Genomic DNA, 22,882 nt, shown 5'->3' on the forward strand with positions numbered 1-22,882 from the left:
TGGGCACGTGTCCCCTCTGCCAGTTCTTGTCCTGCACGCTTGTGGCAGAGTTGAATTGTCTGTGCGATCCATCGTGCAATGGTCTTTTTGGTTACAGCTTTCCCCATGAAGCTGTTTGCGAATGACACAAAAAACTGTTTTGTTTTCCTGTGTCCCTTTGTCCTTTCAATGTAGTGCATGACTGCCCTTCTGGCGTCCAGGGTGTGCAGAGCTCGCTCTGTGCTGGTTGTTGGTTTTTGGAAAAAACTCGGTATCTGTATAGACTGGTTCATGTGAAATTTGGATACCACCTTCGGCATGAAGTGTGGGTCAGTCCTTATCACAACTCTATCATTGTGTATTTGTATGTAGGGTTCTTGTAGCGTCAGCGCTTGAAGCTCGCTTACTCTGCGTAAGGACGTTATTGCAACCAGGAAGGCTGTTTTCATAGTTAGCATCTTTAGGGAGGCCTTGTGAAGTGGTTCAAAGGGCTCTTTCATGAGTTCCGTTAGGACTGTGTTCAAGTTCCATGCAGGTGGCGGCACCCGCTTGGGTGGTGCGATCCTTTTCGCTCCTTCTAGGAATCTCTTCACCACCTGTGATGTGAAGAAGCTCCTGCACGTTTCTCCCCTTGTGTAGGCGACTATCGCTGCCAAGTGACCTCTTAAAGAGGATGAGCGAAGGTTCTTCTCCAGCAAGTGCGTCAGGTACCTTAGCACTGTGGAGTCCCTCTTCATTTTATTGTGGAGTCTTTCCTGTCTGCACCATATTGTGAATCTTTTCCATTTCGCAACGTAGCACTTCCGAGTGCTGGGCCTTCGTGCCTCCCGAAGTACCCTCAGGGTGCTTTCTGGTAGTCTCAAATGTGCGAACTCTATGTCCTCAGGAGCCACGCTACTAGGCTCATGCCCTCTGGCTCTGGATGTAGTACCTGTCCGTTCTGCATGGAGAGTAGGTCTTTCCTCCTGCTGAATCTGTGGGGTGGACACTGTGTCATCTCCATGATCTGCGAGTACCATGTCTGCCTCGCCCACTGTGGTGCGACCAGTATCAGTGTCATGTTGCTCGCTCTGCACTTGCTCAGCACTCTGTGCATCAGTGGTATCGGGGGAAAGGCGTAAGCAAATGTCCTTGACAAATCTATCCATAGGGCATTCCCCAGTGACCCCTCCTCGGGCTGCCTGGATGCGAAGTTTTGGCATTTTGCATTCTGGCGTGTGGCAAATAGGTCCACCGATGGTGTTCCCCATCTGTCGAACAGGTACCTTGTCTCCTGAGCATTGAGCTCCCACTCGTGGGATGCCGATGTCTGCCTGCTGAGCCAATCGGCTTGTATGTTGTCCTTCCCTGGTAGGTGTATGGCTAGCAGGTCTATCTTGAGAGGGATGGCCCATCTCCATATCTGCTGCGCCAGCGTTGAAAGCGGGGCTGACTGTGTGCCCCCCTGCTTGTTGATGTAGAACATCGCAGTGGTGTTGTCTGTTTGTATCAACACCTTGTGTTTGTACAGTCTTGTTTGAAAGGCTTTCAGTGCAAGGAAGATTGTCTTCAGTTCTAGGTAATTGATGTGTTTTGCCGCATCTGTTGGCGTCCACAGTCCCCTCACCTTGAGCTCCTCCATGTGAGCGCCCCATCCCTTCAGGGATGCGTCTGTGGTGATGGTCACTGTTGGCGTTGGGGGCGTTAGAGGCTTTCCCCTGGTTATGTTCTCCATGGTACACCATGCCATCTTCTTCTGCACTGCGTGCGTTACAACCACTAGATCCTCCCAACCGCCTGTAGCTTGTGACCATTGCTCCTGTAGCCATTCTTGAATGGGTCTCATGTGGAGTCGTACATTTGGTACCAGGTGGATGCATGATGCCATCATGCCCATGATCTTGCTCGCAGTCCTCACTGTCCGAGCTTGTCCCTTCCGGTAGAGGCGAGTTTCCTTCACCAGCGCCCTCGCCCTCTTCTCGCTGGGGAACACCTTGCCCTGTAAGATGTTGATCTGTGCTCCCAGGAAGATCTTGACCTGTTCCGGCTCCATTGATGATTTCTTCCAATGGATGGAGAACCCCAGGCTTGTGAGCGTGCTCGTCACTGTATGTGCGTGCTGCTTGCATTTCTGGTATGAGTTTGCTTTCACCAGCCAGTCGTCCAGGTAAGGGTATACGTGTATTCCTTGCCTTCGTAGGTGCGCTGCGACTGCTGCGAGGCACTTTGTGAAAACTCTTGGTGCTGATTTTAGTCCGAAGGCCAGTGTCGTGAACTGGTAGTGGCTTTCTCCAATGGTGAACCTGAGCATGTGTTTGTGCTTTCTGTTCATTGGGATGTGCAGGTAGGCGTCTTTGAGGTCTATTGTGACCATGAAGTCCCCGGTCTGCAATTGTGGGAGCACCTCTTGCAGGGAGGTCATTTTGAATTTTTGCGTTCTTATGAATTTGTTCAGGAACCGTAAGTCCAGAATGGGTCTCATTGTCTCGTCTACCTTTGGTACCAGGAAGTACGTTGAGTATATTCCTGTGTTTCTTTCCTTGAAGGGTACCCGTTCTATGGCCTGCTTCCGCAGGAGTTCCTTTGCCTCCTCCTGAAGACACTGCAGCTGCTTGCTTGCTAGTGTTTTTCTTTTTGGTTTTCTGCTTGTTGGCCTCCCCTCCAACTCTATGCAGTATCCGAATTGGATAATGTTGAGGATCCATTTGTCTGATGTGATTTCTCTCCACTCTCGGAGGTAAAATCTTAATCTTCCTCCCACTGGTGTCATGTGGTCGTAGGTGTCCAGTTTGTCTTGACCCATCTGTACGTGCTGCCCCCCTGGGATCTTTTTTGTGGGCGGGCACACAGAGTTTTTTGAAGTCACTTAGAGGCGGGCTGCTGTCCCCCTCTTCTATTTTGTCCCCGTCCATTTCTCCCTCGAAAGGACTGGCCTCTTTGTTGGTCCTGCCAGGACTGCTTCTGCTGACCATGCTGAGCCTGCGAGTCTGCCTGGTGCGTTTGCTGGAAAGCCTGGTGTGATGTACCTGGCTGGTTTCCGCCTCTCCCGCCGGGCCTCCGTGACGGGGTGCCCCTCTTGTTCCCTCTGAACTGCATTGCTCCCATGGATCTTGCTGTTTTGTTATCTTTTTTCAGTTGACTGAGCGTTTAATCAACTGTTGTTTCGAAAAGCGTGTTGCCGTTGAATGGTGTGTTCAGGATGCTGTGTTGCACCTCCGGTTTGAAACCGGAGATCCTGAGCCAGGCGTGCCTCCTTTCCGTGACGCCCATCATCATGAGCCTGCTGGCGGTGTCTGCCCCATCCAGGGCCGTCTTAAGGCAAGAATTTGCTGCGTTTTTTCCCTCTTCAACCAGCTTTTCGGCCTTCTGCCTGGCATCCTGGGGCAGGTCCTTCACCAACTGCCCCAGCCCTTCCATGATCTGGTACATGTGCCTGTTTATCAGGGCGTTGGAATTAGCCATGCGCCAGTGGGTCGCGGCATTCCGTTCGATCCTTCTGCCCACCAGATCCATCCTTTTGCTCTCCTTATCCGGTGGCGGGCCCGAGGTAGTGGGTACGTTAGCCCTCCTCCTTGCTGTGGCCGTGATAATGGAGTCTGCGGAGACCGTGCCCTGAATGTAGGCCGGGTCCTTTGTGGAATGTTTGTACTTCTTCTCAGTTCAGGGAGTTACTGCCTTGCATGTTGCGGGCTCCCTGAATGCTTCCTTCCCCTGAGCCAAGACGCTTTCGAGCATTGGAAGGAACTGGCTCCTCGTTTGTGTTGGGAGCAATGTTTCTAGAAGGAAGTCTGTTTTCTGCTTCTCTTCGTCGAGCTTGAGCTTGAAAGCTGCTGCGGCAGATTGTATCACCGAGTTGTAGGCCCCGATGTCGTCCGGCGGCGAGGGCCTCGAGGGGTAAGTGTCGACCACCTCCTCCGGGCTGTCGGTTTCGACATCTATGTAATCTACCTCCTGTAGGTCAGAGGGTGCCGACTCTGTGTCCGTCCTGCTTTCCTCTTCCTCCCCATAGTTGTAACTATCGTAGGGATTCTCGTACTCCTCCTGGTCGTCGATCACCTCGACGTCCTGGTCTTGTTCCTCGGCGACTTCGGCGATCCCATCCTCCTCCTCGACCGCCTCCACCACCGGTGGCTTGGTCTTGTGAGGGATCGTGAAGGCTTTCATCTTTGCATCGAAATCTTTCTTCCGCTGCATGATGTTCTCCATTTCGGCCTCGAGGCGCCTTCTCTTCTTCTCCATCTCGGCCGCGTGTTCTGCGTCGGATGGGTCGGCCGTTCTTTTCGGCGGATGGCTCGTCGCCGTGCCTTTCGGTGTCGAAGTTTTCGACGTCGAACCGGATTTTGGGTCTCTGGTCATCGTCGTCAGTTTTGGGTCTTTCTCCCTCGGCGTCGATCGATCCTTTTCGGGGACGATTTTCGACGTTTTCTGCTGATCAGCAGCTCTCGGCGCCGGGGACTCCTGCTCGGAGGATCCGCTGGGCCTGGGAGTAGTCGTGGACGCTGCCTTTTTTGGCATCGGCGCTTTCGGGGTCTTGCCCTCGATTTTTCTAGACTCAGAGTCTCTCGGGTTCTTGGGGGCCGAAGAGTCTCCTACCTTGTCAGAAGTCTTCGTGTAATCGGTCTCTACGACCGTGTAGCTGTCGTCTTCGGCGGCAGCGTTGTCTTCTTCCTCGGAGGACATCCCCAGCTCGTAGAGGGACGGAGTCGGGGCCTTCCCCTGCAGGGTGGCGTGTGCTACCCTCTGCCTCTCTCTCACACGAAGGGTCTTCGGGGCGAAGGCGGAACAGGCGTTGCAGTCTCCGCTTTCGTGGTTCACCGGTAGGCAAAGGTTGCATACCGGGTGCTGGTCCTTCTGCGCGTACTTGTGGTGGCAGTTACGGCAGAACTTGAACGGCGTGTTGTCCATCATCGAGCGTCCAGGGCCTCCCTGGTCGCGTGTTCGTCGACGGTCGTCGAGGATCTCGATGAAAAACGCCTTCTCCTTGCTGACTTTTCGTCGCTGAAGTCCCCTGGAGTCTTCAGATGACTTCTCCTCGTCTTTTCTGTATTTTCTTTCTTCTTTCTCCAAAAATGTCTGGAGCCCAAACGGGAACGATCCAGACCCGACCGCGGAAAAAAAGAATCTGAAGATGGCGCCCAAGGGTGGGAGCTTCCGCAGGAAGCATGCCGACGTCACCGGAAATACACCCAAGGGGGTGTGACGCCGACGCCCACCTGGGATAAGAAAAAAAAAAACAAAGAAAAGACTACGAATCCGGACCCAACCATAAGACCGCGGAATAATGCACAGCATAGTGAATCCAGAAAGATTCACGCTGCAAAACCTATGGTTTTTTCAGTGTTTTTAAAAAAAAAATGGATTGGTTAACTGGCTTATTAAGTGTATCTTAGTGAATACATATATTAGCGAGTAATGTTTAAATATTTAAATATATGCATGAGTGATGTAATATGTGACGTCATCAGCAGTGCATTGCAGACGTGCAAGTTATAGTGAGTCCAACTAACTATAACGTGGGAATTTCAATGGTTTTATGCGAGTAAAATTTCCAGCTAACTATAACTGGTGTGAAACCTATGGTTTTTTCAGTGAATTTCAAAGGTTTTTTAAATGCTAATTCCTAACTATAACTGGTGTGTAACCTATGGTTTTTTCAGTGAATATATATATATATATATATATATATATATATATATATATATATATATAAAATTTCTATGGCAAAATGAAACCCCTCATTTTGTTCCTTTTCAAATTAAATGTATTAAGTGTTACCACTTTATTCCAATCAAGATGACTTCAGGTGTGCCATACTTTTGTCATAAGTAAGACTGTTAGCGTTCTAGTTGTTCTTTAGAACACTCTGGGACATTCTGTCATTGGGCTATAGTTGGGCTACATCTGGCTGATATTTGGGCTACATTTGGGCTCCTTTGTCTCTGGTGGCCATCTTGGGAGACTGCATATCAGAATTTTTTTAATGAAATATAAGAGGATTTGAGAAGTCACTCAAAATGTGCCCTAATTTTTCTTTCTTCAGCACTAATAATAATTTCTATGGCAAAATGAACCCCCTCATTTTGTTCCTTTGCAGATTAAATGTTTTAAGTGTTAACACTTTATTCCAATCAAGATGACTTCAGGTGTGCCATACTTTTGTCATAAGTAAGACTGTTAGCGCTCTAGTTGTTCTTTAGAACACTCTGGGACATTCTGTCATTGGGCTATAGTTGGGCTACATCTGGCTGATATTTGGGCTACATTTGTTTTTTTTTGTCTCTGGTGGCCATCTTTGGGCTACATTGGGCTACATTGGGCTACATTTGGGCTCTAACATATATATAGCCCAATGTAGCCCAATATATATTTTTTCAAAGTTAATTTTCGTAAAAACCACTGGAGCACATATCTTGAGACATAGCAAAGGCACATCGGGCTACCAGTCCCTACAATTTTGCCAAGTTTGGTGGAAAACCATTCAGCCGTTCGGGTTAAAAGTGAGTCCAACCGCCCTATGGAAATTAACATGGGGAAAACACGTTTTGGGACCCCCCCCTTTTATCTCGGCCCCCGCTTGACGAATCCCCCCCAAACTTTCAGGGAAGGAGCGGAGCGCCGCGAGGCAAAGCTAAGGAAAATTTCAGGAAGATTCCTCAACCGGCGCCAAAGTTATTCCCAATAGAATGTTGCGATTTCCCTATGGAAAGCAATCCTAACTATATATACCTACTGGCTATCGCCAGTAGGTAATATAGAGGAAAGTTCTTGCTTTCTACTCCCCTGAAATCAAGACCATTGTAAAGTTTGACCTCCGAAGAGATGACATAGGAAAACAAGCCACTGCAAAGGCATGGAACACATGCAACCCTCATTAATTGATAATTGGCAGTAGAAATTCCGGAATATAATGTCAATGGAAGTATTAACTTAAGATCTATGGAATGAGAGACACAGCCTTTGCTGCCTAGAAGCAATTTGTAGACTAACAGAGACGGGAAAATGGCGATTCTTCGACATCTGCGTTACTGAGCTGTGTTGGTACACATAATGATGCAACACCAATACCTGTATTTACACGGTACAGTAGGAGGTCAGCTAGGGAGATCACCAAATGATGATCTGTACAAGGAATCCATAAGACATCTTGATGTGCCCTACTCATGGCCCTCAGGGAAGGGAAATGACGGTGTGTTTTATATGATGCACTGTACTATCCATGGAAATAATACTTATATGACACCTAGTTGTTCACATGTAAAACAAAATATTTTAAAAAATCTTTGGAAAAAAACGACAGATTTTTCCACGGCCATGCGTTTATTGTTGCATGGACTTGAGGTCCCTCCCGACTCGCTCATCTGCATTCACAGTTATGATACAAACATAACAGAAACATATATCTGAAAATCACAAGCCAACAGCACACCTAGGGATTGTAGGAGACAAATGTATTTCTTTCAAGGTTCAATGGAACACACATGGACACTATATGACTTGCAGCCTTATTTACAGTTCAATGGAGCTATACATTCACCAAATATTGATGGCTGTCCAGTCCACTCTAATTACAGCACCAGAAACAACGATGTACTCAAAGTGGCAGGCAGCCATAAGCCACTTATTGGTAGAAGACCTGCATCAACGTAACTGTAAATAAGGTCGTTGGTCATCAAAACACCATACAGCATTTCTTAATATCCAGCCACCATCCTTCCCACACCGGCGATATGCAGGCAACATCAAGCTGACCAGCAAATCAGGGAAAACAGGTATTAAGCTCCTTACATGCTTATCTTCCACCACCATGGTGAACACATCCAATTTCCACTTCAAAACACAAAATAATTCTTACCGTTATGTATACTAGAAAGCAATAAACATTTGTTGTGACAATCACGAGAGAGGCATATTAAGCTACTCTCCAGACCTCCATAAGCCTCAAAAGTAAAATTTACATCTCAAACGTGAAACTCTGTCCTGATGTATGTGGGTTATGAGGCCATGATATGTCCTGGTCAAGAGTCTTAGGATAGAAACAAGAAAAGAATGTCATTCAAATTATGGGGAAATAACACAAGATGGCTCATATGTCTGGAAAGTGAGTCTGTATACGTCACATAATATACGGATGAACAACAGTGCAACAATAGTAGTAACTCGTGGGACCTCTGATGAGTTCTGCAGTCATAGAGTATTCATAGTAACAGTGCAACAGTAGTACTAACCTGTGGGACCTCTGAAGAGTTATACAGTCATAGAGTACTCATAGTAACAGTGCAACAATAGTACTAACTTGTGGGACCTCTGATGAGTTCTGCAGTCATAGAGTATTCATAGTAACAGTGCAACAATAGTACTAACCTGTGGGACCTTTGATGAGTTATACAGTCATAGAGTACTCATAGTAACAGTGCAACAATAGTACTAACCTGCGGGACCTCTGATGAGTTCTACAGTCATAGAGTATTCATAGTAACAGTGCAACAATAGTACTAACTTGTGGGACCTCTGATGAGTTCTGCAGTCATAGAGTATTCATAGTAACAGTGCAACAATAGTACTAACCTGTGGGACCTCTGATGAGTTCTACAGTCATAGAGTACTCATAGTAACAGTGCAACAATAGTACTAACCCGTGGGACCTCTGATGAGTTCTACAGTCATAGAGTACTCATAGTAACAGTGCAACAATAGTACTAACCTGTGGGACCTCTGAAGAGTTCTACAGTCATAGAGTACTCATAGTAACAGTGCAACGATAGTACTAACCTGTGGGACCTCTGAAGAGTTCTACAGTCATAGAGTACTCATAGTAACAGTGCAACAACAGTACTAACCTGTGGGACCTTTGATGAGTTCTACAGTCATAGAGTACTCATAGTAATAGTGCAACAATAGTACTAACCCGTGGGACCTCTGATGACTTCTACAGTCGTAGAGTACTCATAGTAACAGTGCAACAATAGTACTAACCTGTGGGACCTCTGATGAGTTCTACAGTCAGAGTACTCATAGTAACAGTGCAACAATAGTACTGACCTGTGGGACCACTGATGAGTTCTACAGTCATAGAGTACTCATAGTAACAGTGCAACAATAGTACTAACCCGTGGGACCTCTGATGACTTCTACAGTCATAGAGTACTCATAGTAACAGTGCAACAATAGTACTAACCTGTGGGACCTCTGATGAGTTCTACAGTCTTAGAGTACTCATAGTAACAGTGCAACAATAGTACTAACCTGTGGGACCTCTGATGAGTTCTACAGTCATAGAGTACTCATAGTAACAGTGCAACAATAGTACTAACCTGTGGGACCTCTGAAGAGTTCTACAGTCATAGAGTGCTCATAGTAACAGTGCAACAATAGTACTAACCTGTGGGACCTTTGATGAGTTCTACAGTCAGAGTACTCATAGTAATAGTGCAACAATAGTACTAACCCGTGGGACCTCTGATGACTTCTACAGTCGTAGAGTACTCATAGTAACAGTGCAACAATAGTACTAACCTGTGGGACCTCTGAGGAGTTCTACAGTCATAGAGTACTCATAGTAACAGTGCAACAATAGTACTAACCTGTGGGACCTCTGATGAGTTCTACAGTCGTAGAGTACTCATAGTAACAGTGCAACAATAGTACTAACCTGTGGGACCTCTGATGAGTTCTACAGTCGTAGAGTACTCATAGTAACAGTGCAACAATAGTACTAACCTGTGGGACCTCTGATGAGTTCTACAGTCATAGAGTACTCATAGTAACAGTGCAACAATAGTACTAACCTGTGGGACCTTTGATGAGTTATACAGTCAGAGTACTCATAGTAACAGTGCAACAATAGTACTAACCTGTGGGACCTCTGAAGAGTTCTACAGTCGTAGAGTACTCATAGTAACAGTGCAACAATAGTACTAACCTGTGGGACCTCTGATGAGTTCTACAGTCAGAGTACTCATAGTAATAGTGTAACAATAGTACTAACCCGTGGGACCTCTGATGAGTTCTACAGTCAGAGTACTCATAGTAATAGTGTAACAATAGTACTAACCCGTGGGACCTCTGATGAGTTCTACAGTCAGAGTACTCATAGTAATAGTGCAACAATAGTACTAACCTGTGGGACCTTTGATGAGTTATAGAGTCATAGAGTACTCATAGTAACAGTGCAACAATAGTACTAACCTGTGGGACCTCTGAAGAGTTCTACAGTCGTAGAGTACTCATAGTAACAGTGCAACAATAGTACTAACCTGTGGGACCTCTGAAGAGTTCTACAGTCGTAGAGTACTCATAGTAACAGTGCAACAATAGTACTAACCTGTGGGACCTTTGATGAGTTATACAGTCATAGAGTACTCATAGTAACAGTGCAACAATAGTACTAACCTGTGGGACCTCTGAAGAGTTCTACAGTCGTAGAGTACTCATAGTAACAGTGCAACAATAGTACTAACCTGTGGGACCTTTGATGAGTTATACAGTCATAGAGTACTCATAGTAACAGTGCAACAATAGTACTAACCTGTGGGACCTCTGAAGAGTTCTACGGTCGTAGAGTACTCATAGTAACAGTGCAACAATAGTACTAACCTGTGGGACCTCTGAAGAGTTCTACAGTCGTAGAGTACTCATAGTAACAGTGCAACAATAGTACTAACCTGTGGGACCTCTGAAGAGTTCTACAGTCGTAGAGTACTCATAGTAACAGTGCAACAATAGTACTAACCTGTAGGACCTCTGAAGAGTTCTACAGTCGTAGAGTACTCCTCGTCCAGGCAATAGGACTCTCCTTTGGCTTTGAAGCTTAATGAAATTATTGTGCCTGGCTCTGCAGTATAAGGCCACAATCAAGGTGTTTTATAACATTCAGAGCCTCTACAAGGTTAGTGAGAGATAAGAGCAGACCTGAACATGGTTAAGTGACATTGTAAACAAGGAGAGTACGGCGAGATCACATAATGCCCATCACAAGAGTGGATGTGTGTCCTCTCTAAGAAGAAGTGACATCACACACTATCCAACACAAGAAACACAGCAATTCAGGACTTACCAGAGTCGAGGCTGGTGATGGGCTCTGTGACCTCTTTCCCAAGACAACATAGCCCTGCCATGCAAGGCTTAGTAAGTTTCACCAAACCTTAAATAAAAATGATGAAGTGTAAATCTCACACGTACAGCTAAAAGGTGACAAACATCAACACCCTCCTATTATGAAATGTAAGGAAGCAAGGAGTAGGTTTGTAGAAGAAATTATCTCAACACTAATAGATCAAGCAACCTACTCACTCTGTACCACCTGTTAGGTGTGAACAATAAAAAATACAGATCATACACACATATAGATTTCATTCTGAATCTTTTAGGAATACTCAGAGTTTCATTCTGAACTATTAAGGAGGGATGAGTTTCATTATTTATGGATTTCATCACATCAAAAGGAGCAAACCTGTGAACTGCTTATTTGAGATATAAAATTTCTGAGCAATGTTCATCACTTTATGGTGATTACTGTCAAAATGATGATGTGGCCCATAATAATATAACTCTTTGAAGCCACCAACACAAAAGAAGATATTCACCAAACTACGGGTAGGGTTGTAGATGGCTTTGGGCAGGGTTGGTTCAAAGTTCAAAAGCAGTCCTCAAACGGAGTTCCTACAAAGCCATGTATTTGTGGTCTCAGCTCAGCCAGTTTCAGTAAAAATAAGCTCCATGTGACGGACTAAGCTGAAGCCTAATGATGCAGGGAAGGCCTCGCGGACAGCTGGGTTGTACCCAGAGCTGTGTGTGACACCACTGCAGCCAAGGTGGAGCCAAAGGCCTGGTTCAAACAGCGGGGATTGAACTGAAGCCAGCAGGGCTGTGGACAAGTAAGTGTTGTGCAGGTTGCTCCTGATTTTAATAAGCAGCATTTCCTTTTACAAGACGGTGATGTGCACATTATTAACTTGTCAGTGGGTGCACCAAACACTAGGGTTTAGCCCTGGTGGTGGATCTTTGCACCTAACACAGGCTGCATTAGTCGTGGTCCACGTATATGCAGCTAATGAGCAGACGCTTTTGAGGTGTTCAACAGAGTACATCCTTCCTCAGTCAAAATGGAAATGAGAAATTGCACTGGTTGGTGCTGTGCGGTTCATGTGTGTGGAAAATTAGTGCGTTTTGGTGAACATTATCTGCGCCATCTTGCCTCTTCCCCTGATGCCACACTTTTGTTGCGCGCGTCCGCCATTTTAAGATGCCCCGATCAGAACCAACCCTTTTGCATGCCGCTGGCCCCTGACATAGCCCTTTGCCTTCGCTAAGCCTGCCCGCTGACCACCCCCCCTGCTTGCACCTGCCTGGAGTCATAAACCCCTCTTCGGCGCTGCTCTGCCCCCGGCCCTCATCCTGTTCCCAGCGCGACACCTCCCTGCTTTCCTTTCATGATCTCCGGCCCTTAGATGCAAACCCCCTTTTTCCCCGTGTGCCCGTTTTTTCCTCCCCGTTCCCAAGCCGACACCCAGCTCTGCCGATACCACCCTCGCCCCTCCCCGTACAATAGAAAGCTTCCCCCATCAAAGAAATCCCCGGGTTGATCAAAGCCCCCGCCCCATGAGATCCAATCAGACTCCCCTCATCCCGTGAATCGGCGGATTATCCAGCTGCGCGATGCTCACCACCTGTTGTGATTGGGGTGGGGATTTCAACTGTAAATGTGTGTGGGAACGGGCCCCAAAGGGGGATTCCGGGTATGTCTTTCCGTATATCAAAGCTTTGTCACATATTTGTAAACTGCAATAAAAACCGTAAAACACTGTATATAAGGGGCCAGGCCTCAAATGTACGTTAGAGCACCTCTGAACGATACCTTCTGTCCGTTTCGTTGTGTTCTCCTCCGGAGAGAATAAAAAACCTTGTTTCCTGCTTTCCAGTCTCCAGCGCCTGCCTCTTCATTGATTTAAATAACTAGAGGGTCACAGAGGCAATACCGCCGGGCAAATATCGATTGTCCCCGACCCGATTGAAACTGTTTTTACAATTGGCGTCCCAAGCGTGGGGCCCATCAGCGACTCGTGGATCCAGTGGGAGAGGTCCCGACGACAGAGTGAACGACTGCAACGATCGGGAGAGCTCTTGCCCAATAGACCCTCGTCTGGCAGCCGATCATCCGAACTTCACTAGTTCCGAACAGACCTCTCTCGAGTGATCTACGGTCCTGACTGGGAACCATCAGGAGTGCCGTGAGAAATACGAGAAAAAGAGGACGATCGGGCGCTGGATTCGGAAGACAAGAAACTGTCCACATGGTCCGGGTAAGGTCGTGTTGCCACGACAAATTGCGAAAGAATTTGTCTTGATTGATTGTCAAAAAATACTAGTATTGCCTTGTTTATTTTTATTTAGAGATTCACTGTCTGCAAACGGAGAAGCAACAGGCTCTCTCTCCCTTTGCAAGCAGTGGAGGATAAGTAGGGTAGCAGCCGTGCTTGTTCTTTTTCTCCCCCACTCAATAATTGCTTGAAACTGAACTGTTGTTCACAAACTATTGTTTCCTGGAGATTCTCTGTCTGCAAGCAGGGAAGAGACCATCCTTTTTGCAGATAGTGAAAAGGGTAGGTGACGCAGATCTTTGCGGTCCTACTCATTCTCCCCATTGTTATTTTGTTGGTCTATTGGTTTTTTTGGGATCCATGAGGTATTCACTGCCTGCAAACAACGTAGAATAGAAATATTCTGTCTAGTCTTTGCACCTAGTGATAAGATAGGCAGTGCCGACTTTTTAGTCCCTCGTTACGAGCCGTCATGTCTGTCTTCTCCCCATTGATAAATAGCCTGTTTAGCCCGGACCGGGTGTTAGAAGTGGACCATATGGCTCCACTAGAAGGCACCCCTAATAAGGACATGTTCATAAACTATGGGTTAGTTACCATAGCTTATAATAAATTATGGCACAGGTATACCGAAGATAGCCAAGACAAACAGTGGCCACTGGCAGGATCCTTCGACCTTGATAAAATAGAAACGTTAGAAATAGCCCTTCGAAATAATAAGACAACGCCAATTATGCTCGACAGTCTCGGTATGTGGCGCAGAGAGGCTATGCAACGACAGAGAAAAGACGAGGATAAACCAAGTAGGGAAATATACCGACAGGACAACCCCAGGACACCGCTACCCACAACTTACCCCCCGACACTATACCAAGGACGACCAGACTTAGGGTCAGACCAATGCGCTTTTTGTAGGTATGTCGGACACTGGAAAGCCCAATGCCCGACTCTACTGAGCGTGAGTAGGAGCAGAGGACCGACAGGAACGACAGACCGACAGTACGAGAAAAGGCGCGAGACAGAGAAGAACCCGACTTACATAGACAGGCCAGACAGAACCACCACGTTTGATTATGCCCGATGGCACAGATTTCGCCAGGAAAATCTCAGCGGCATGATCAAGTTCTCCTAGGTCGGGCAATGTCAAGACGGGAACCCAGCCTCGTTTAAAAAACTTACAGACGGAAAGAGATAATTATGACCGATAACTGTTTTTATATTTGTCTTGGGTCTTTGTATGTCGTACTTGTACTGTCCCCCGTCTGAGTTCGTGTGTATGTAATGTACAAATCTGCGTCATCCCTTTTACACGTGTTTCCGTGTTACTCGACCCCTGTTAGCAGAAACTTAGCATAAAAGCAACCTGGAAAGAAAGAAATGATAAAACAAAATCCGTAGAACATTAATAAACTTGAACTTTTAATTTAACACAACAAACAAGGAATAATAACGATAAACTGTAGAAAATGAAAGTCAAACGGAACATTCGCCCCCCCCCCATTCTGGAACCTTCCAAAATAGGGTAGGGTTACGGCTACGCCCAACCAACGGCAACCCATATAAGGCGAGCCCCGCCGCCAACTCTTGGTCAGGAAATCTTAACGTATGGGGGAGCCGGAGGAGAGGCGGGAGCCCGCAGCCTGGGCATTTGCAGGTAGTCCCGCCACATGTCTCTTTGGCCGGCCGCAACGGGCCTGGAAAGACTAAGGTAGTCCCGCCACATGTCAAGAGGAGAACGAGGCACCTCTTCCTTTTCTCTTCCGTCACGGCCGCAGCAGTCCTGGACGGCGGGATGTCCTGCACGTACCTCCACAACAATTTGTCCAAGTTGGACTGGGAGGGAGAGGCGACGCGGACGAGCCTCTCCCACCTCCACCGGTAGGAGGTTTCCCAGCCCCCAGCCCGGCACCGAACACCCCCAGTCAGGCGATGGTGCCCAGTACTTGCGCAGCACCGAACACACAATGGTGGCACCGCAGTATTTGCGCAGCACCGAACGTACAATGGTGACGCTTGGGGAACATCGGATGTGGAGAGGCCTTCATGCAGGGCGATGAAAAGGAGCGGCATGGAGTGCACCGGGAGAAGGAGACGATGTGAACGAGTCTCCCTCGCCCCCCCAGGTGGGGGCATCACAGCTGCACCCCAGCTGAACGTCCCGCTCTCACAAAACAGGGACCTCTTCCCTTCACTCCAAAGGGTCTCTTCCATTCTTGCAAACTCGACGAGAGTGGCCCCTGTAGGGCCTCAAAATGGCGTCTGGATCCGCTGGAAGGCGGGCCCCGGCCACTAGAGTAACTTTGGCCAGCCATACAACTCGAACATTTGTCCCATGGAGCACGAGCCCCCATCTCCGACAGCATCTCCGCAGCCTTGAAGATCATGCAAAGGTCCCCGGCGGAGCCTTCGGCCTTAGCAGGCTTCCGGTAAGGGACGGCTGCTTCGATCGCCAACGAAACAAACATGACATTGCCACACCTTCTGTTAGCGTGAATTCTAGAACTGCCGAAAAGGACTCTGGTCCAAACTGCCAGTAATGGAAACATTTCCCCCTGATGCTGCTTCCGGACTGTGCCGGCCCCGCCCAAAATGGCGCTGGTATCAATCGGAACTTACGAACACCTCGTGGTGTTCCTTCGCACTAATATAAACTTGATGTTCTGAGATTTTTGTGATCCTTTGTACACTTGGCTAGAAAAGACAAGGAGAGCTCACTCGACGAACTGTATGAAAAGATCCCCGTTACAAACGTTGATTACAAATATACAATGTATTATATTTTTATAACTGATGTAGACCTCATTTACGATACATGCGTACGGTATGTATATAGGAAATCTGATTACAACCGTTATGATTATGTTTCTAAATTATGAAAATATATGCCCCCGAACCCCCAGCCAATTAATAGACGTTTTAGTCTCTTACAAATGAATGAGTAAAACTTTCCGATGTTTTTACTGTTGCAAACGACACCCCCCACTGTACGCACTTTAGCCATTGCCACGACCGACCAAATACGACCACACCCTCCTAATCCATATGCTGAAATGAATTTGCAAATTAAAGTCTTTTAAACTATGGACGGGTATTGCATGTTTTATTTTAAAACAATATGGGATGGGTAGGAAAGTTCTTTTTCTGTGCACCCTACTCTGCTCTCTCTTTAAGGTTAAAAGAAGATGGTTGCCCGGCCTTGGAGGACGGATCGGATCGACAACCCGACGCTCCGCATTAAAAGTACGCGACTGACTCATGAACCCTCGCGTAGAGGAAGAACGTGACTTCCAAGGATGGGTAAAACGAATGGTGTAAATGAGGGAATGTAAAAGGAGGGTGAAATGAAATAATGTAAATATTGTAAAGTACAACGTTCCGAAGTAGCAGGGACCCAAGAACCGAAGAACTTTAGAACGCCACGGCGTCGAAAGAGGTTTAAGGACCCCGATAGTAAGATATATCCTTTGACTAGATACCTCGCACTAGGCACCTCTGGTTTCCTTTTTATGTTTCCCCGCACACGCCCTACATGAACACACTACCCCCCGACTCCGAAAACCATATCGCCGGGGACCCTGCCCCAAGGAGGAAAAGACGAGTAAGAGGTAAGTAAAGGACTTATGAATCCATGTATTTGAATGTGCGCGAATGCTGTCTCCCCCACCCCCCCCCTCTTTTCCTCCCTCTGCAGGTTACGTCAGAAATTACAGCCGAGGTGTGGCGAAGATCTGAGACCTTGCCATGTCCAAATACACGAAACGGACTAGCGCCGCAGGGTAGTGCCCAAGCACGCCTGCAAACTACTCACGTATCGAACAAGCCCGAAATATTAGCACAACCTGATAAAAAATGACCACCCTTAAAACCAGACCGGAAGAATGAACCCATGTCACGTATGATGCGAAACTGTGAGGGAGTGTGTGTGTGTGTGTGTGTGACTGAAACATTGACCCAACTGGTCAAAGGACCGAGAATGCGAGAAAGTGCGACAAAATGGTACCTCCTTTTTTCTTCTTTCCTTTTCCCAAAGCACGTCCCCTCTACCCTGTCTAATGCTCAAACTGCATGATTACAAGATTCTAACGTGGACTCGTGAATACCCTTTACTGTGTAATGCACTAAATAGCCTTTCTTGAATGCACTGCCGCCCTCTCCGTTGCACGTGCACTATTTAGCTTGCCGTTGCACTCTCTCTCTCTCTCTCTCTCTCTCTCTCTCTCTCTCTCTCTCCCTCTCTCTCTCTCTCTCTCTCTCCCTTTTTTGCACTACCACTCTCCCGAGTGGTTAGCCCCGAAATTGGCAGATCGCCACCCCTAGCACACCACCTAATTGGCTTCAAATACCGTCAGTATTTGCACAAACATTTGTCTTTAATGCAATCACCCTGAGGCCGCGTCATTACCTCTCCTTTTCCGCTAGAAGTCAATAAACCCAGGTTGGGCCGTAAGGGAAAGGACAGGTAAGACAACAGAGGTTCCCTAATCTGGCCCGAAATAAGGGAACTACATGTCAACGGCTCCTATAGTATAAAACAAGGACCTCAGAATACGCGACCCTCCCCTCCCCGAATCGTCGCAATACCGAAACCAGAAAAACGATCACCCCCGTTGCCTCCCCTGTCTATGTCCCTGGTTGTCTCCCATAAAACCCCTGTCCCTCCTAGTTAAGTAACCGGGCTGTAAAAGGTTACGTAGGACCCAGAATGATGTTTTACAAGGTTAACAGACTAGACCAAGGTAAAGAAATCATCAAAATGAACCCCGCAGTAGTTGAAAAACAGGATGCACCGATAAAAAGGAAATGTTTAGCCATGTTCGTCTCTCAGCAAAATACCTGTGTAGTACCATGTTGACGATTCACTGTACCCTTTTGTAAATGTGAAACTCTAGAGAACGGCATATCTTTGCCAGATTTGTCCCCCGAAGGTGGGTTACCATCAGACGAACCGTCATGCCTGTAATAAATGATTCTGAAGGAAAGTCATAGTAAATCCAGCAGGTCCGCCACCGGTCATTCATATGCCAGTTGTGAACGTTAAAAATGACGGACATTTTCATTCTTTGCCTGGAGCTGGGAGAGAAATAGACTTTTTTGATTATCTTCATCCGAAAATTTTCTAAAAAACTGTCTTTTCAAACTTGTTTAAGGGTACTGCTGTTGGAGGAGAGAAGGACCGGATGTGGGAGCACGAGGCCCGACTGCAGACTAAGGGACACCTGCGACATTAGCCAAGGCGAGACCACGACTGAAAAGAGCTGCAGGACGAGGCACTGTTTCCGACAGCGTGAAAAGAAAGGGTCGACCTGATGCCCCTGCTCGACGTCCAGTGCCTGTCGACAAGTCCCCGCTCTCCGAATTCCGTCACACGCCCGCCTATTTGAAGTCTCTCGGTCCCCTAGTTTGTTCCCAATTTGGCCTTGCTCCATCCCCCTTTTTCCTCTGACCTACCCTATGGACTGTCTTGAACGCTCTTCTTCCATCGGAACTTTCTGACAATCACCTCAAAGGACACGGGGCGAAAAGGACCTTTCCGACCAGAAACGCGAGGAAAGGGTCGTGCCCTGCAACGCAGAACTTAGAACAGAGCCGGACTTGTAGCTCCACCGCCGGTGCTCAACAGCGCCAACGAAAGATCACAAAGAACAATGAGAACTCGTAAACTTCGAACATTTGGCATCCTCAAACCACCGTTTTTTCTACGCCTCATTTCTCTCCCAGCCACCATTGTATTGATCCTGCTCCAATCCGAATCCGAAATATGTATTAACCTGCCAGTTTATGTTATGATATGTACTTGCTGCTCGCCGTTTTTGTATTTCATTCCTATGACTTTCCTGCTGAACAAATTTATCAAAGTTCATCAAATAGGTGCACCTCCTAAAAACTAGAAACCTCAAAATGTATTGTTTACAACTCTTTATCTTGGGTTTCCTACAGTTCTCTCTCTCATGCTCACCACAATAGACCCGAGTGGAAGATGAACCAACAAGATGTCTTGAATATGTTAAAGGAGGGACTGTGGAAAATTAGTGCGTTTTGGTGAACATTATCTGCGCCATCTTGCCTCTTCCCCTGATGCCACACTTTTGTTGCGCGCGTCCGCCATTTTAAGATGCCCCGATCAGAACCAACCCTTTTGCATGCCGCTGGCCCCTGACATAGCCCTTTGCCTTCGCTAAGCCTACCCGCTGACCACCCCCCCTGCTTGCACCTGCCTGGAGTCATAAACCCCTCTTCGGCGCTGCTCTGCCCCCGGCCCTCATCCTGTTCCCAGCGCGACACCTCCCTGCTTTCCTTTCATGATCTCCGGCCCTTAGATGCAAACCCCCTTTTTCCCCGTGTGCCCGTTTTTTCCTCCCCGTTCCCAAGCCGACACCCAGCTCTGCCGATACCACCCTCGCCCCTCCCCGTACAATAGAAAGCTTCCCCCATCAAAGAAATCCCCGGGTTGATCAAAGCCCCCGCCCCATGAGATCCAATCAGACTCCCCTCATCCCGTGAATCGGCGGATTATCCAGCTGCGCGATGCTCACCACCTGTTGTGATTGGGGTGGGGATTTCAACTGTAAATGTGTGTGGGAACGGGCCCCAAAGGGGGATTCCGGGTATGTCTTTCCGTATATCAAAGCTTTGTCACATATTTGTAAACTGCAATAAAAACCGTAAAACACTGTATATAAGGGGCCAGGCCTCAAATGTACGTTAGAGCACCTCTGAACGATACCTTCTGTCCGTTTCGTTGTGTTCTCCTCCGGAGAGAATAAAAAACCTTGTTTCCTGCTTTCCAGTCTCCAGCGCCTGCCTCTTCATTGATTTAAATAACTAGAGGGTCACAGAGGCAATACCGCCGGGCAAATATCGATTGTCCCCGACCCGATTGAAACTGTTTTTACATGTGCATGTGGCCAACCCTCCTGTAGCATTCACAATTAAACAAATTTTGCTACGAAAGTGTACCCATGTGTAGAAGTGCAAAAAGACGGGGCTGGGAGAGCACAAGAGAGGCACAGAAGAAAGAATAATATCTTCAAGAGCATCTCTTCTGGATGTACTTTAATTAATTAATTAATTAATTGTGGGTTTCTAAAGCGCTAGAATCGACTACCGAAGGAGTATCTCTGCGCTATAGACCGCTGGGGAACCCGTCCTGGCTTTCCTTGTGGGATGGTCCCTACTGGGTATCTCCAAGGTGAAACCAGGCATCCCCGGCGTATGTGGGGGGCCGTTGTGGAGATGAGGCAAGCTAATGCCCAGAGTTGCCGAGTGTGATCCCTGGTTAGAGTAGGCACCGAGGCGAGAATTATCGAGTCCGCTGACCCTGGTCCTCGACCCTGCCGCGTCGGGAATAGAACCCTGGTCCCAGGCCGTCCTCTGCTTCCGGGTCTGCCGCCTCTAACCAGTGAGCCACACCACTCCAGACCAGTGAGCCACACCACTTTCTACTTCAAACCATGGGTCCAAACAACTGTTCATCTTTCCAATAATGAATAATATCAATCTCTAATACATGCTCTGAAGCCCGATGTCTTCTAGGATGTTTCTAGTCTCGGATTTGAAAACCCAGAAGTATGGAGTAACAGGGGATGGAAAGTGGGGAAGTGCTGCAGTACACACAAAGCTAGCTGCTGACTTCTCTTATTTTCTGTGTAAAAAAGGTTCTACTTAATCTGCTGGGAGATAGAACAGCTACATAGTGATACAGCAGGCATAACAGCAACGCTAGGGGCTGTTGTAATTCTAGATAAGTTATTTATATCGAATTTACTGAATCATTTCCAACACATAGTCTCATAGAAATATAATACAAAAATAAATACAAAAATAATACACCAAGAAAATAAACAAGAAAGAGTATCGGGTAGCAGTTAGTTTTCTTTCAGCAAAAGTCCCATAAAAACTCAAATAATAACATATCCAAATTCATACAGTTCACAGATTGCGTAAAAAACTACAAGATTGTTTAAAAGATTAAACTCGTAAAACAGGAAAGCTTGAGAAAAAATGTATTTTCTTAGAATACATGCATAGTATGAAAACCTTGACAGACTTAAAGTTATCAATTGTTTGGTATCTGATTTAAACATTTGTAAAGCCTCCTGGTAACTTCTGCACTGCAAGGACGGCAAACATGGATTATCTATTTTTCCTTAAATGAGCATAGACTTTATGAAAAATACAAGAAGTTCTCCTCAGATTCAATGGAACTCAAACAAGCAGGGCCTACGTTAGTCCTTGGGGTGTTAGAGTAATATTTAGAGTAAACCTTTTCAGTGGGGGTATGCCAAGTCTGACTTTTATATTCGGATTCTTGGCACGTGTAGTCAAAATCCTGACCATATAGCTCTCGAATTGAGTAACCAAATTGTGCTGTAAGAAGTGCTCCATGATTCCACCACCCGTACCTTTGAGGCTCTCTTTATTCCTCACATAGAACCAGAATTTATGTTTAAGTTCGATTTGTGACTTCACCGTGATAGGGTCTGGATCAATCCACATATCATTCCAATCCAAGTTAAACAGCCAAGATTTTCCGTACGATAATCAGGGGGTGGCACATGTTTTGTCTAAAATGAGAAGTTCCTTTCATGAGTTCCTAGAAGGTTCAAGCTCAGCTGTCAACCATAAGTGCACCCAAGATGTGAGTGGACGTACACTGCCAATATCACTCACCCTATTTAATCCAAGACCTGAAAAAATAGGGAGCAATGGGGTAGTCAGAGGATGACTAAAGCATGATTTTATTAATCCATTTTTAGCCATTGTTAATGCGGATGCGTTACAACAGCCACAAATCTCAGCTGTGTAAAGCGCTGTCCCCAGACATCGAGCACGATACATTTGCACCACAGGAGACACAGTTCTAGATATTGTGAACTTAAACATTTTCATAAGACCAGGCGTTTAGTACTTTAGTGATATCTGAGATTTTTCAATTTGAGCTACCTAACTCAAATTATTAGAGATCTTTCCCGTTCAGACTTGTGCATAAGTATCTTGATTAAGCGGATTACCACTCTTATCAGATAACCAGGGCTACCAAGGTAATTTAAAGTTTCCAACCTCATGGCATGGGGAACAAGATCAAAAGCCCAATGAAGATCGATAAATGCAACATAAAGGTGTTCACGTCCGAGGGTCATGTATTTTCAATGTAAAATAATAAAATTGAACACCTGAACAATTCTGCTCACCCAATATCTAAATCCAGCTTACAAATCGGAAATCAGGTAGTTTTCAGTCATTCAGCCATGCATCTTTGCATCTTCTTTAGTCCTAGCTTGCAAGACACCTTTTGCAGCGTATCCAATAGGACAATGGCTCTACAATTGGCCAGGGATTAATTTCTGTCCTTCTTATATATATCATTTCGGCTCACCTCCATGACCCAGTGATATTGGCTCCTGCCATATTGACGCTTGATAAAATATTAATGTATGGGGCCCATATGTTGGGTTCAGGTCTATAAAATTCACCCAAGATTTTATCCAGCCTGTCGCCTTCTTAAATCGATAAAAAAAGGGGGGATGGACGGAGCGTTTGAGCAAATCAAACACTCACCCCCAGTGTTAGACGGACCGGGAGGGTCGGCCGAGGATAAGGGGAGAGGT

General features: G+C 46.6%; 1 protein-coding gene across 3 annotated transcripts in view; it reads right to left on the reverse strand.

Annotated features, from left to right (window-relative positions):
- Positions 1-22,882, reverse strand: part of LOC144772194 (uncharacterized) — a 233,405-nt gene that overhangs the window by 143,726 nt on the left and 66,797 nt on the right. For all 3 annotated transcript variants that reach the window (XM_078656322.1, XM_078656324.1, XM_078656323.1), the window contains exon 4: positions 11,012-11,098. In XM_078656322.1, the coding sequence (XP_078512448.1) occupies positions 11,012-11,098 (87 nt within the window). The remainder of the gene's footprint in view (positions 1-11,011; positions 11,099-22,882) is intronic.

Source organism: Lissotriton helveticus, chromosome 8, assembly GCF_964261635.1.
Source record: "Lissotriton helveticus chromosome 8, aLisHel1.1, whole genome shotgun sequence".
Taxonomy (NCBI): Eukaryota; Metazoa; Chordata; class Amphibia; order Caudata; family Salamandridae; genus Lissotriton; species Lissotriton helveticus.